At 42.5% G+C, this 15,046-nt stretch overlaps 1 protein-coding gene across 2 annotated transcripts; it reads right to left on the reverse strand.

Annotated features, from left to right (window-relative positions):
- Positions 1 to 1,231: 1,231 nt before the first annotated feature.
- Positions 1,232 to 6,794, reverse strand: LOC130254318 (vitamin D 25-hydroxylase). Of its 2 annotated transcripts, XM_056493726.1 has the most exons (5): positions 6,531 to 6,794; positions 4,791 to 4,932; positions 3,864 to 4,496; positions 2,529 to 2,858; positions 1,232 to 1,919 (listed from the first exon to the last, which is right to left on the reverse strand). In XM_056493726.1, the coding sequence occupies exons 1-5, from the start codon at positions 6,792 to 6,794 to the stop codon at positions 1,744 to 1,746; spliced, it is 1,545 nt and encodes a 514-aa protein (XP_056349701.1). In that variant the 3' UTR covers positions 1,232 to 1,743. The 2 variants fall into 2 exon arrangements, with proteins under 2 accessions (XP_056349701.1, XP_056349702.1); XM_056493727.1 differs by lacking the exon at positions 6,531 to 6,794 and having other exon boundaries at positions 3,864 to 4,060; positions 4,791 to 4,880.
- Between the last annotated feature and the right edge of the window lie 8,252 nt (positions 6,795 to 15,046).

Here is a 15,046-nt window from a genome sequence, read left to right on the forward strand (position 1 = left end):
TGTCTGATCTAACAGCACAGGGTTGGGAACAGGAAGAATTGCCATGACTCCAAAACTAGTGCTGAACTGCTCAGGACTGCTTCATACTAAGCTTAGTAGATTTCACAATTTCTCCTTAGGCATTTCACAAGCACACAGCATCTACTTGGTATCCAGAAAAACCTTGATCATGACTCCTAACCCCACTGCTTGCCAATGGCTTAGGAGTGGTTTATTCAGTTTTTTTTTTTTTAATATTTTTATTCTGTTATTGTCCAATGCACAGCAATCAGGTTTGCCTCCTTCCTCTCTTTTTTTGAGTTTTAAATCTTCTCTACCAAAAGCACTTTTTCAGGGAGTGGAGGAGCCTGCCCAACCTCTTCAGAGAAACAGGAACTTGTGTAAGAGCTGCTCTCTGTGACACATATGGGTAAAATAATCTGGACCTGCTGCATCTGAACTCAACAGTCTGTTATGTGAGTGGGCTGGTATTAGCTCTCTTTGCTTTTTCTCTTTTGCTCTTTCAAAAGAAGTGAAGCATTTCTCTTTGGTATAAGCTGAAAACATCAGGTCAGCAGACAAACCGCAATTCCTGCCTTTCAATTTCCCTGCAGCTCCAAGATGCAGCACTGTCTGTGTAAAAAGCCAGGTCCAACACTCAGCCCTGTCTTTAAATAACTGCTTGCTTGTTGTGTTCTGAACCCTGTCCTGAGTGCCTCTCCCCCCACACAGAGGGGACTAAATACTGTGCTTGGAGTTTCAGCTGCTCCTGCAAGGTCTGCAGACACAAATCTTTATCGACCAATAACCACAAAGCAAGAGCTGGCAAGAATAATAAATGAAGCTGGCAGAAGCCAAGTGTGGCCCTTACACCTAAAACTTGTGTTTAAAATTAATTTAAAATCTGTTTCTCCCCATCCTCATCCCCAAAACTCTCTCCTCTGGTCAGAAGGGTGAGCAGTTTGTTTTCTTTACTTCTAGTATAGTTGCATGTGACTCTAGTAACACAAATACTGCCTTTTTCAGACTATTTAAGCAGAGATTAATCATTACATAGAGGCAGTGGAGGACAGGTGGAAATGCAATATACTGGAGAAACAAAAGCCCTGTGATTGTCAGAGGTATGGCAATAACAGAACACTTTGTGTATAATGCTAGGTGAGAAGCAAGCCATAAAAGTGAATTCATGGCTATCTGATTCACTAGAAAATTATGAACTGGGAAGATAGGGCAAGAAGAAAGAAGGAATAAAATACTTTAACAGACAATCTGTTTATTAAGGCTGGAAAATATAGTTTATTCTTGGTTACATATATTTAAATAGACACTTTTTAAAACCCTTTTAGCTATGAAAATTTCATGGATAATTATAAAGGATGGCTTAGCTGGAATAATGTAAATGATATTTCCATGGATGAATTCAAGCATAAAAATTTTGAACCATATTCTCCATGAATATGAATGCTTATGAAAATATCCTCTCAAAGTAAAATGGCTAGCTAAGTATTAAATATTTAAAAACTCTGTCAGAAGTTAGATTCAATATAGTATGGAGTGAAAACACCAGTTTCACACAGGATGTGCTCCACACCTTTGGCTCAGGTTTGTTTGTTTATTTATTTTTTTTTTCTGTGAAAACCAAGTAAAAAATAAACTATTAGTCCTTTAAATTTTTGTTATTCTGGCTTGAACAATTTTAGGAACAGAAGGCAAAGGACACTGAGCTGTAGCTGGGAGCACAGTGCTACATCTCAGCCCTTCCCTTCACCGCCTTTCAGCACAGATGAGGTATGGCTGGGGTTGTAAGGTCATCCCCAGCCTTGGCTTCAGCTCTGGGATCACTCCATGAGGAAAATGCAGGTGAAATCGTTGTAGCAACGAGGTGAAAAACAAAAACATTTCCATTCGAGCCAGCTGCTCTCCCAGACAGTGTCTTCTTCCTGAATTGAAAAAAAGGTTTTAAAAAGATTTAAGATATCTCCAGTCACAGTTTTTGCTCTTATGAAGAATAGGAATGGTCATTTCTGTGTTCTAGGAGTGCTGTGTGAACCTGGTGGAAGTATTTTGTAAGAAGGATAGGTGATAACTTACACTAAGAAACTGATTTTAGAGAATTTGTTGCTCACAAGTGCCGTTGAAAGCAATTCTGTCAAATTGATTTAGATACACTTGTTACTTACTGTATCTTGCCTTGAAGTGCCAATCTAGGTAGAAGAAACTTAAAAAAATTACATTGTGAATTTTAGCCTTTTCCCCCTACTATTTTCTTAATTACATCTACAGCCAATCATTATTAACTGGCAATTATTAAAACTTTGTAAGGAGGATTTTTATTAGTTTATATATAATACTGAGCTCATCTATATAAAAGATGTTTTGCTAAAATTTGTTATCTCCAGAGCATGTTATATTGAATATCTTTAAATTGAATTATATTGGATATCCTTAAATCAGAACTGAGGGTATCATTCTGTCCATTTATTGCCATCCCTCACACTTTACACATCTCTGGATTTGTGAAAAGGAACAGAGGAAGGAATTGCTCTTACCTAGGGAAAAAGGAATAAATGCATCTTTCTTGACAAACTGCCCATTACTGTCCAAAAACCTCTCAGGAAAAAACACTTCTGGATTGCTCCAGTATTTTTCATCAAAGTGAACAGAGTAGAGGTTTGTGATGACTGTGGTGCCTCCAGGAATCGTGTAACCACGTACAACAGTGTCTTTGGAAGTTGCATGGAAAATCCCTAGTGGGACAATGTTACAGAACCTCAGAACCTCGTGTAGAACAGCCTCAGTGTAGGGCATCTTGCTCTTCTCTTCCAAGGTGGGCATTTTGTTTGGGCCAATGACAAGATCAATTTCTTTTTGGACTTGCCCTGTTAGGAATAAAAGCTGAGGTTTATTTTGTAACAGCCTTTACATTTTAATTTAAGCAAAAGTATTTGTATGTATACATACACACTTTAAAAGAATACTGAAACCTGATATACCTTGTATAAAAAACAGAGCTTCCAAGCTTTTAAATTTAGACTCTATATTCTTATACATGGTTAGTGTTACTATCCCCATTCTGAAACAATGGTGAAATTGATATTAGAGCAATATTTTTTGGTCAAAGTACCAGTAGTAACTTTCCAAGTTGTCTGGGTCTCTCATCCCCCAAATGCTGGAAGCCCCAACTGAACCAGCACTGCTAAGGTTTTGGCAGGAAGAGTGAACTGGAGGCAGTGAAACCAGAAATGTGTTCACTTCTAGAATCCAAACTTCTCCTCAAAATGTCTAGTCTAACATTCAGATATCTATTACTGTCTTCAGAATGTCTATAACACATCTTTTTATTTTTAAATGCCACTTCTGCTCTTCCAAAAGTATAAGTATTCCTGTCGATATGTAAATCTGTTGTGAACTGGGGCACTTAAGATAAAAAGAATTGTATCTAAATTGTTCACCACAGCCTGATTTACATTTTTGCTGACACTTGTAGGTTTTTAATTTAGTTTATTACTTTCATATTTAATTACATTTTCTTATTATTTATTAACTACATAGATTAGTACATATGCCAACAACAGATCATGCATCACAATGCTAAACTTAAATATATTAGAAATACTTAAAAGTATTAGAGCTTCGTAAAAATGTATTTGCAAAATAATATGTTAAAATTTTATCATAACACTTGATTTTTGATACCCTCTTTGTCTGCATTTAAAACAAGCTTTCCACCTCTGTCCATAGTATATTTGGTAAACGAGACAATAGAATAAGATATAAAAGCCTTTTTTTTGGTGATGATTATGGATCAATGCACCACTTTGAAAAGCATTTTGAATTTGCAATAGGAAAGTGAATCAGTTTCTCAAAAATGTCAAATTTCTTACCTTGAATGTTTGGATAAAGAGCCATAAACAACACTGCCCATCTTAAAACATTTGTGGTGGTTTCTGTCCCAGCTATGATGAGTTCTCCAACGGAGAAAATTAAATTTTCTCTTGAATAGGTAGATTCTGGGTCATTTCCATTGCAATCCATCTCATCTAAATATGCATCTACGAAATGTCGAGGTGACTGAGGCTTCCTATTTTCAGAGACACGTTCAATAAGCTCATGAAGGAACTCATAGACTTCAGCTGCATTTTTAAACAGCTGCTGGTGTTTCCCAAATGGCAAGATACCAAGCCAAGGAAAAGCATTATATAAAAATACAGAAGCACTAGCAGCTAACTCAACGTTTTCACTAAAAATCTCAATCATGTGCTGAAATTCAGTGTCTTCGTATGTGAAACGTTCTCCAAAAATAATCAAGTTAGTAATGTTTGAAACGGCATTTGTTATCAAGTTCTTAAGATCAAAGGGTCTGCCTTTGTATGTGTCAATGGCATCAAGAAAAAACAGAGATTCTTCTGAAATTTTGTGTTCAAAGGACCTTTGACCATATCCAAAAATTCGAAAGGTATTTACAGCTAATTTGCGGTGTTCTGTCCATCCTCTGCCATATTTACTGTTCAGTAAGCCTGAAAAAATATTTTGATACAGTATTTTATGCAATGCTTTATTTTCCTTCCCCCATAAGATAATCAAATTATTCAACAAGACAAAAAAAGTGAGACAAAATATTTCAGACATCTTGCTATGGAACATAGTCCACGAGTGACAGTCCTTTTCAAACAGTATCTTTAAAGAAGCATCAAGTATTTTAGGAAAGGACATAAAGTAGAGAAAATGGCTAAAGCAGATGCTTCATGTGATTTGTTCATCTATGGGACAAAAATTACAAAAGACATTATACAAAAGACATTAGCACTCACCTCCCATGTTTGTCAGCTTCTTAAACAAGGGGAGAGATGGCCTGTCTGCAAAAATTTCACTTTGATGGAGGAGACATTCCTTCACTGCATCATAGCCATTCAGCACAACAGCAGATATACCCCCAAGATCCAGGCTGAAGATCTTTGGGGGGCAAAAAAAAAGGAATAAGAAGTGCCAAATGTTATTACAACCCAATCCTGAGCACAAGGAATGAAAAAGTGAAACAATACTGAACATCAATGTGAAATGCAGAGCTGAATAACCTTCAGCAGGGCACACAGGTGGCCAGAGGTGGGACAGCTGTGGCATGATACAGGAGAGCCTGTGATGAGCTAATTTGCTTTGTTAAAAGATAAAATTAATTAGCCCACACTACATTCTGTGCTTTGCTGTGTGCCTAAAGAAACCAGCTCTCCAAATTAAGGACTGGAGACACATTCATACTGCCCTTAGAGAGGAGAGAGAGCCAAAGGGGGGCAGCCAACCGCTGAGAGCAGAGCCCAGCTAGGCCCAGCTCCCATTTCCACAAGGGGTTGGCACAAGGTGCTATGGAGAAAAGTACAATACAGCCTGCAGAAGGCACATATTAAAAAAAACCAAAATCTGAATCTACATTTTAAAAATTAAACCTGAGCCTAAACTCAAGACTGAAACCTTAGATCCCTTTCCATACATTCCCTCAGTGCTAGAAATCTGTATTTTTACAATCACAAATCTTTAGATTTTTCTCTATATCAAAGCTGGTGACATCCACAATATAAAATTGTGTTAGCCTGATTATACATTCTGTGACACCGGGGTTGTCACCCAAAGCACTGTCAGGCACTGGAACAGACTGCTGGGGGAAGTGGTGGAGTTGTCATCCCTGGAAGCATTTTAAAAGTTGTGTGGATGTAGCTCTTGGGGACATGGTTTAGTGGCAGACTTGGCAATGCTGGGTTAGCAGTTGGACTCGATCTTAAGGGTCTTTTCTGACCTAAATGATTCTATGAGTCTATTTCATTTTAGCAAACTTGGTATTTTCACTGTTACAATGGCTCTTCTTTTTTTATGTGTCAAGAAGACACTTCTAGTATAACTCTGCAAACTATTTGTGAGTTTAGGCCTAGATTATTTATCTTTTTTCCTATATCACACATGAAATTTTTTTTAAACCCTTTGACTGTGTTTTTCCAGAACCTCCCAAATCCTAACGCGCTGTTTCCAAGTTCCCTCAAATTCTGCAGGAGCTTTTTGCAGAGGACAAACTCCGTACAGCATTCCAGGCAAGGGAAATCTTGGCGTACTTGACAACACATTTCCCTACCTATTTCCATTCCATTTGTCCTAGCATTTTGCTTGAAGAAGGTTATTATTGTTATTGTTATTGTTATTGTTATTGTTATTGATGTTGGATCTAGTTGGGAGATAACTTTTACGCAGCTCGTAAGAGGAGTCTGGCTGCTTAAAACTGGCTGATGGAAATAAAAAAGAAGAAGAAAGAAGAAGATCGGTGGTTACACAGCGAGGCTGGCGGGCTGTAAGTAAGTATCTGCAAGTATCTGTAGGTGTCTATAAGTATCTGTAGGTGTCTGTAAGTATCTGTGAGTGTCTCAACCCCGAAGCGCTCCGAGCCGCGGTCCCGCCGGAGCCCCGCGCTCCCGCTCCGCCCGCCGCCCCCGCCCCGGGCGCTGCCCCGCCGGGCTCCCGGTGCCCGGTCCGGCCCTCCCCGCTCCCGCGGGGCCCCGGGCCGCCGGTACCTGCCCGTGGATCTGGCTCTGCCGCCGCAGGTAGACGTGCGGCTGCTCGGCGCCCAGCGCGGGGATGTTTCCGAGCAGCGGCAGCCCCGCGGGGCCGGGCGGGAAGCCGGGCGGCCGCCGCTGCTTCAGCAGCTGCCGCACCACCAGCGCCAGCAGCAGCGCCAGCGCCGCCGCCAGCAGCAGCAGCCAGGCCCCGCCGCCCGCTCTCGCTGTCGCTGTCGCTGTCGCGGCGCCCGGGCGCGCCCCCGGCCCCGCCGCCCGCATCGGCCCCGCCGCCGCCGCCGCTTCCTCCGGCCGTGCCCGCCCGCCGCCCCGCATTGGCCCGCGGAGGCTCCGCCCGCCGCGTCAGGAGCTCCTCTGCTGGCTTCTTCGCTTATTAGTTTTGAATTTTTTAATTTTTTTTTTGCCCCCCTGGAATAATCCCCCGGCGTTGGTCCCTCGCGGTTTACGCGGTGTCGAAGCGCAGCGCTCAGCATGCCCACCGTGGAAAGGGAGCGGAGCAAGCCGCGGCTCTCTGCTCCTCCTCAAGGCTCTGGGGAATCTCAAATTCTCGGTTTCGAGATGTCTGTCCCGGAGAGACACACTTGGGTGTCTCCCCCTGCGCGGGGAGCCGCGGGCGATGGGCTCCGCTGTGATTCCCACTGGGTAGCAGGTGATGCATCCAGGTGTGATGCATCCAGATGTGATTCATCCAGGTGTGATGCATCCAGATGTGATTCATCCAGGTGTGATGCCCGCTCCCTGCGCCGCACAGCCCGGCCCGGGGGCACTGACCCAGCAGCAGGGAAGAGCCCGGAGCGCACTGCGGGGAATGTCCCCGGTCCGTATCACCATGGAGTTCACACACACAACGTGCCAAGGCTGCTGTTACTCAGTGGGGTGATGGCTCAGGAGCCAGGGCTTGAGCTGCAGAAGAAGCCAAGATCGGTAAGGCAGAGGTCAGACAGCAATGTTGCTGTGCCGTGTGACATTCTTGGCAAAACACTTGATAAACAAACCCAGAATTGTTTCCATTCACACGGGTTTTGTTATTGCGTTACTACTATTTTACAAGTGATTTTAGGAATAACAGAAGCTTTCCTGGCCTGTTACAATTTCTGTGCCATGCGTTTCTAACTTGAGACGTCTTTCTTGTTAAATTCATCTTAGTAGCTGTACAGAGATTTTTAAGAACATTGATAAGATCTCAACAGATGAGGAATTTATTCTGATGAAACTCATTAATAACCTGTGTCAATAATAACCAGCATCCTGTATCAAAATCTTACCAAGTGTATCAGAATACAAAGATGTGGCTTGAGCCCTGCTGGAGGTTTGTTTTTTTCATTGCTCTTCCAAGTTATTTCTTCATATTTTTTTTCAGTGGAATACTGTCTGGTGTCTTATTTGGGTCATATCTGCAAAAAACACCAGTATTTTCAATGTCAGTGCCTAAAGAATTCTCACTAAAGGATAGGAGATTCATGACATCAGCCTGGCTCCAGTCAGGGGAATAATGAAGAGAAATTGCCAAGGAGTAAAATAAGATGTGCATGTGCTTAAGTCTCTGAGAAAACACAGGAAGAGGTAATATTGTTTGAATTTATTTTTGCAGCTTATCTTCAATGTTCTGTTATTTAAATATTTAACACCCAAAGTTTTATATTATCATGATTTCCACTGCATCTGTGTAAGAAAAGAAAGGTGATTAACAGTTTTGGCAGCAAGCATTTTGAAGGGGGAAAAAGCGGGAAAAATAGTGTAGGAAAGACCCAAGAAGAGGGGGGAAAACAGATACAGAAGAAAAGTCCAAATATTTGACTAAAAAGGAAGGAATAGACTTGTAGTGGGGGGAAAGCCAACAATATTTGACAATTATCTTCAAGCAGAGGAGAAAACAGTCAAAACTGATCTCACCATGGTTTTTGAGCCATGAGGATGGAGAAGAGACAGTGATGTTGATCACTGTAACAGAGGAAGGGAAACTGAAGAGCATGATTGCAGAAAAATGAAATCCATTTTGGCCAAGCCAAATGCTAAAAGATGGTGAATCAACCAAAATTAAAGGTCTGAGGACCTCTAACAGATGCGTGATTAAATGGAGGAAAAAAGCACCAGCATGGACAAAGATGACTGAAACTTGTCAGAAGTAAGTGATAAATAAACCCTTGTAGACAGATGAAATCACTTAAGGATGCAGGTTTAGGGATGCAAGACTCCAATTGCTGTCCAAGTGCTGGATTCCTTGCCAGTTTCTGATTGATCTTTTTATTTTTTATTTTTTTTTTTATTCATTCATTCATTCATTCCTTTAGAAATGTGTGGGCAGCTTGTGCTGAATTGCTTCTTTGGGAACGTTTTGCTCATCTTAATCATGGATGATCAAATGAGCAAACTTATAGGATGAATACAGGTTTTTTTATTTCAATTATAAAAATGATGGCTGAGTAAAGAATCCCATTAAAGCATGTATCTTTATTAAATTCTAAAACATTCTAGTCATCAAGTTTTACGATTACTTTGCACTGGAAATTCTGTAAGCAGAAGTTGGAGTAACAGGAAATGATTGTGTTCCTGTCCTCTCAAGAAAATCAGAAAGCAATTATTTGGCTTGGTATTCTTTGACTACACATACTTATATATAGCTTTGACTTTTGAAGAAATATACTGCCAGGTGTGGCTGTTCTCTGAGCAGCAATGTTGAGATCTTGATGGTAACTCTGGGGAGAAAAATTGTTTCCAAGTTCCATTAAAAATCTCACAAACTTGTATTTAGCTACAACTTTAAAACAGGCTCTGGTTTTCTTATTCTTCAGAGTTGACATTGTAAATGGAAAACAAGGTAAAACTTTATCAGGTGAAAGTGTTTTCCTATAGAAAGTCCATTCCTATAGTAATGTCTCTTGTTCAGTGAAATCATGACATGATTTATAAAATGCAGGAAAATAACTCCTTTATAGACAAATGTGTAAAGATTTTGCTCCTTGCATCCCTGAGGGTGGATCAGGAAAAAAGAGAGATCTATGTAAAAGAGAGATGTATGTAAAACAGGCATGCTTGTCAAGAAAGAAATTAATTTCATAATCCCACTGACAAGTCCTGTGCAGATGTTATCTGTTACACTCACAAAGCTCTTTTTAACCTATGTCATCGTAGTGAATGATCAGCTTCCATGTTACAATAATCTCCTGAGTCAAGCCTCTAATGATGCTGGTGCTTTGCAGATTATCTAAAGCAGGAAAATCACATCTGATGTTTTCCCTTGTGAATCTGGTGATTGATTGCTGAGAAAACTCCCACCTTTTCCTTCAGTCACATCCTTTTCCTTCATCTCAGTCCTGCTCTGCCTAAACATTTCATGTCTGTCAAGCAGACTCAGAAGGCTAAGAGTCTGGCTTAACTTCAAAAATAGTTTTGGCATGTTGTATTTTCTGGTTCTTTCAGAGTATACTTAGGTCAATTCTATGCATAAATTTAGAAATTCATCTTTTTAATTGATGGTGTCGTATGACTGGGTTCCGAGAAACTCTGCTGAAAGTAGATTAGCAAATATTATATTATATATTTGCTAATATATATAATATTAGCAAATATTATATATTATTATTATAATAGCCTTTGCCTTCACATAGTATTTACCAGCACTGAAAGGAGAGAGATCATTTTTAGCCCCAAATTTCACTGAGGGCAGAGGCTAAATCAGTGCTGTAGGACCTAACAATGTCAGGACAACTGCATGGCTCTGGCAGGGACTGAGGAAAACTCTGAGTTATCCTGTGGCTGCATCAGACCTCAGTACTGGCAAGACAAAGGATGAAACGATGACACGAGGGCTTCCACCCTTCTAACATCCTGTAAAGAACAAGCAAGGACTAACTCGAGGGCTTGAGAAACAGTTTCTCACCCTCTTTTCCCTGACATGCTCTGACTATATAAGATAGTATCACAGCACTTGTGCAAGCAATGAAATCAAAGTTTTATAACCATGCTGTTGCTTAACAGGATTAGTTTTGTGTTCTGAGGTTGTTTTCCCAACTCTCATTTTACCAGCAAAACGCAAAAAAAAAAAAAAAAAAAAAAAAAAAAAAAAAAAAAAAAAAAAAAAAAAAAAATTCAGAGTGAGATCTTCCTCCGTAGTTCATCCCCTAGTAATGCTGCAAGTCTGCCCCTGCCTCTGCTGAATGTGAGGGTTCTCCTGGCCAGCCTGCTGGAGGTGTAGCTTGGCCCAGCCTGGTTTAAAGGATTACTCCAAACCGGATTTTTGATGTACCCAGGGAATTGCCACAAAACCTACAGAATCTTTTGGGGGTTTTGTGCAACAAGAATGTTTCAAGGAGATTAAAACAACTCAACACTGATCTTCTGTTTAAAATGTCTTTCATAAATCAGTCTTGGAGCTTTTCTAAGGCATTTTGGAGGAGAATTTGCTTCCAGAGTGATTCATAGATTTTTCTCTAATTAGCTCAACAGCAGTTCCACTTTCTCAAAAGCAGGCACTGAAGCAGCCTAAATCCAGATTTAATGTCCATTAAAAAGGAAATGCTTTAGTGTTGGGATTTATATCAGTGTTCTGGTTCTCAGGAAAATACTGCATTTTTAGAAAAAAATAAGCTTTTCTTTTTGGTCCAAATTCAAACCAAACCACAAGATAGATTGGTACAATATTATTTACGTGGATAAGCTTGATGTGAATTTACGCTAAATCTAAATATGGTTTTACAGAGACTATGAGAGCAGAATTGAGGAAATAATTTGACCAATTAGGGATGTAAGTTTTACAAAACCAACTGCCTAGAAAAGTTATAGTGTTGGTTTCACAGTTTAAGCCATTCTCCAGCTATTTAAATTATAGTGTCACAGAAATTGGAGGAGGAAGACACGAAGAGAAAAAATGTAATGGATTATGTTCCTTTCCCAGAGCATCTCACCTATATATGTCACTCCTGACAGATGTTAGAGTAACATGCCATGAAATCCTCCACTGAAAGAGGTGCCATAACTGCAATGCAAACTATTCTTGCCTGTCATTAATCTCAGTTGTAGAAAGCTTTTCTCATGTGTGGTGTCTCCTTTCTTGCCCTTCAAGACTACATATACATACATATATATATATATATATATATATATAACCAGATTTCAGATTGTTATTGTTTCATGACAAGTATTAATATTTTTTGTTATCATCTTTCTCCATAGTCTTTCCTTCTGTTGTCTTTCCCTGATCTTTGAGTTTGTTTCCCTAAACCATTATATGGGATCTCTGATAAACCTTACTGGCATTTCTCTGGACTTTCTCCAACTTGCCCAAGTCTTTTTGATCTAGATCCCATCAGCAAAAAGTGGAGTGTAAGGATTACCTCCCAGACCCCAAACAAGATACCCCTGCTAACATACAGCTTGCTTTTACAGCAGCACAGCACCATTAACTCTGGCTTAGCTGATTTAATTTTCTGCAGAGCAGGTTCCAATGAAATGTTAGAATGTTAGCTCTCCTCACCTTCCCCCACATGGCTTGCAGAGCCTCCTGTGTTTGCTGGCTGTTCAGAGACAGGATCCTGGATCAGAAAGAACAGGCATCCACCAAAAAGTCAGAGAAGTGACTCCCCAAATTCTCCTTGTAAGGAAGGAACACGGGATTATTACAGCTGGCTTTATCGTAACTTGTCCTTACCTGAAAAATCTTGATTAGTTGTTATAATGAGCAAACTTAGAGAGAGCAGAGACCTGAATCACACTCACCTCCCTTGTGGAGAGCTTGCTGTGTTTGTGGATCATGGCCTCATCACTGTCCCCCCTTTCGTTTTTGTAGGGTCCCCTTTTCTCTGATATGAGCCAATCATGGGAATGAAGATTTTACCTGTGCAGCTCACAGTCTTACCTTCCTTGGAGAATTTCATCTTAGTACTGAACAAAAACTGCACCACAAGACATAAATGTGATGTTTTTGTTTACCAGCATGTCAGCTGGTAGCATTTCAGAGCTTCACTGCAGTGTCTGTGGCTTCTCAACATAATGGCAATTTTACAGTAGAAAAAATGGTCACACTTTAAAATGTATAGGTTAAATTATATCAAAGAGTATAATATTGTAAGAAGTTGCATCTAGTGTAGAGAAAATCACTATAAAATAGCCCAGATTTTTCTTATTCTCTACAAAGTAAAACAAATTTATTTCAAAATTAAATTCCTTTTACATGGAGCTGGGGGTTGCATTAGATAATTTTATTTCTTAAAATAAAGAAATAAATATAAAAAATTCAGTAATTCTGTGGCTTTTTATTTAATCTGCTTTGAATCTATACCCAGCACTGAAAAAGGCAGAACAAGTCCCTTGGAACAGAGTTTTTTCAGTAAATGTCTCACTTTCTTACTGCAGTCCTGCAAAGCACCCCCTCTCTGCTAGATTTTCCATGAACACTTAACCTCTAGTTTTGGATTTATCAAGCAACAGAAGAAAATCATCCTGTGAAAATCTAGTCTTTTTTTTTTACAGCTTCAAAAATAGACAAACTGGTCAACCGCCCCTTCTTCTCCATCTCACGTACAAGAGAAGAGATATTCGCAAAAAAGAAAATATGTTTGGGGATGACATATAGCTGGGGGGGAGGGGGGAAATAGGACGAGCGTTCCAGCTGGGAGTCCCTCCATTAGCGCTGGCAAGGAGCAGCCAAAGTGCCTGCCAACATCCAAGTGCTACATCATCTCTACGTGCCCAGGAGTGGATCTATTGGCATTCGTACCTGTTGGTTTAAATTTACACTCCTTCCTGTGAAAGCTTAAAGTAGAAATGTTGGCACCTGAAATCCTGTAATCACCGGCTCCAGCCCCGGACCGAGCCACACTGGCAGGAGAAGGGCTTGAACTGACTGGAAACAACCACAAGGCAAAATTTAGCTTTTTCCTCCCAGAAGGAAGGAGGAAATACGCTATTACAAGAGAACCGTCTGGAATTTTATTGCTTTGACTTTAAACGCGGGAATAATTCTGTGTGGACAAGGGGTAAATAATTCCTCAAAGGAAATGGGAACAATTAACTGTTAGCATAGGGAAATATCAGACTGACAGTCCAGACATTTAAGTTCCTTCACTTTATTTCTGTTGGTGTAACTGTATAAATCATATTAAAACAGCAGAAGCAAAGCCGAGCCGTTCCTGTAGGTGCTGCCTAAAACGCATCCTCAGAAAAACTACCTTAAAACCAGAACAGGAGTCGTGAAAATGGAAGAGATTTTAAATCAAATACTTAGACTCCTTCTCCCGGGGGATTCCCGTGGTCAGCATAGGTGCGAGGGAGCCGCTGTTTAAAACGAACTTTCAAATTTGGCAGAGCGGGGGGGAGGAGAAAGCCTTCCAGGAGCATCCCCTCTTCCATCCCTTCGAGGGCTGCAGCTCGTGGAGGGCTACGGAGACTTGTTAGGGAGGGGAGAAAAAAATCCACCCAAAAAACCCCTCCAAAAGCGGTTTGGGTTGTTACTTGGAAAAACGCAGAACTCAGACCCCAAAAAACCGAGAGGGTTCTGCAATCGCCGCTCTGCAAAACGAGGGTGGCGAAGGGCGCAGCGCCCGCCGGTGGCAGCGCCCCGCTGGGAGGGGACAGGGCGACCCAAAACGAGGAGGGTGATGGACACAGCGATCCCTCCCCGCACGGCAGCCGCTCACGGTGGTTTCTGTATGTTCGTGGGGTTTTTTTTTTTTTTCTAAACTTCCCAGCTAAAATATCATCAACAAAACATCACCCGCACCGCGTCTCTCCCGAAATTTATCCACCTCCGGGGGAACGCGCGGCTCCCGCCGCCGGGAGTGACCCTGACATGGGCGGCTGTAAAACACGAACGAGGGGCCGGCGGGATGTTGGGAGGAAAGCTCGCCATCCATTCGAGCAGCGGAACGCGCCCTGCAGCCGCGCTGGCACCTGCTCCCTGCGCGGCGCGCAGCGTGCGCGGGGCTCTGCTCGCCACCGGCACAGGCGGCTCCCAGCGCGGCCGCCGGGAGCTGGGATGGTGCAGGGGAGCGAGGGCAGGGCAGGATGGGGGTCCCCAGCACTGTCGGGGACCCCGCGCATCCCCGGGCATCGCCGGCTGCGCAGCCCGTGCGGCTCGGGGCTGCGGTGCCGCCGCGCTCGGCATCGCCCGGCCGCTCCGGGCGGGCAGCGAAGGCGCTCCCGCTCTCTCGGGAGCCTGTGGAAGCGCTCTCTGCGCTGCAGGGCATCTCTCCCGGGCCGCTTCTCCCCCTCCCCGAGCCCGCTCCGGGCGGCAGCGCCCCGGCCGTGTCCCCCCCGTGTTGCCGTGACCCCCCGTGTTGATCTCCGGGCAAACATCCTGAGCGGGCAGGTGCTGCCGTGACAGCGGCTCCTCGGCGGGTGATGCATGGGCGGCCCGGTAATCCCCGCCGGGCAGCGGGGGCGAGCCCCCCTTCCCGGGCGCGGAGAGGCGCTGCACTGCCCCTGAAGTTGCGCCGTGGAGGTGGCGGTGATGCTGATGGTTTCCTCTCGGAGCGCGGAGTTTCTCCGCGGCCCCGGCCGGCGGGGCAGAGCACGGG

Source organism: Oenanthe melanoleuca, chromosome 5 (genome assembly GCF_029582105.1).
Source record: "Oenanthe melanoleuca isolate GR-GAL-2019-014 chromosome 5, OMel1.0, whole genome shotgun sequence".
NCBI classification, from domain to species: Eukaryota; Metazoa; Chordata; class Aves; order Passeriformes; family Muscicapidae; genus Oenanthe; species Oenanthe melanoleuca.

Bases quoted from the DNA above. Each gene is read 5' to 3' on its own strand.
- LOC130254318 (XM_056493726.1), bottom strand. From the start codon at position 6,794: ATGCGGGCGGCGGGGCCGGGGGCGCGCCCGGGCGCCGCGACAGCGACA. The intron at 2,859-3,863 runs GTAAGAAATTTG...TATTCCTAACAG, and splicing joins TCTTTATCCAAACATTCAAG to GGCAAGTCCAAAAAGAAATT. The intron at 1,920-2,528 runs GTAAGAGCAATT...TTTTCAATTCAG, and splicing joins ATTTATTCCTTTTTCCCTAG to GAAGAAGACACTGTCTGGGA.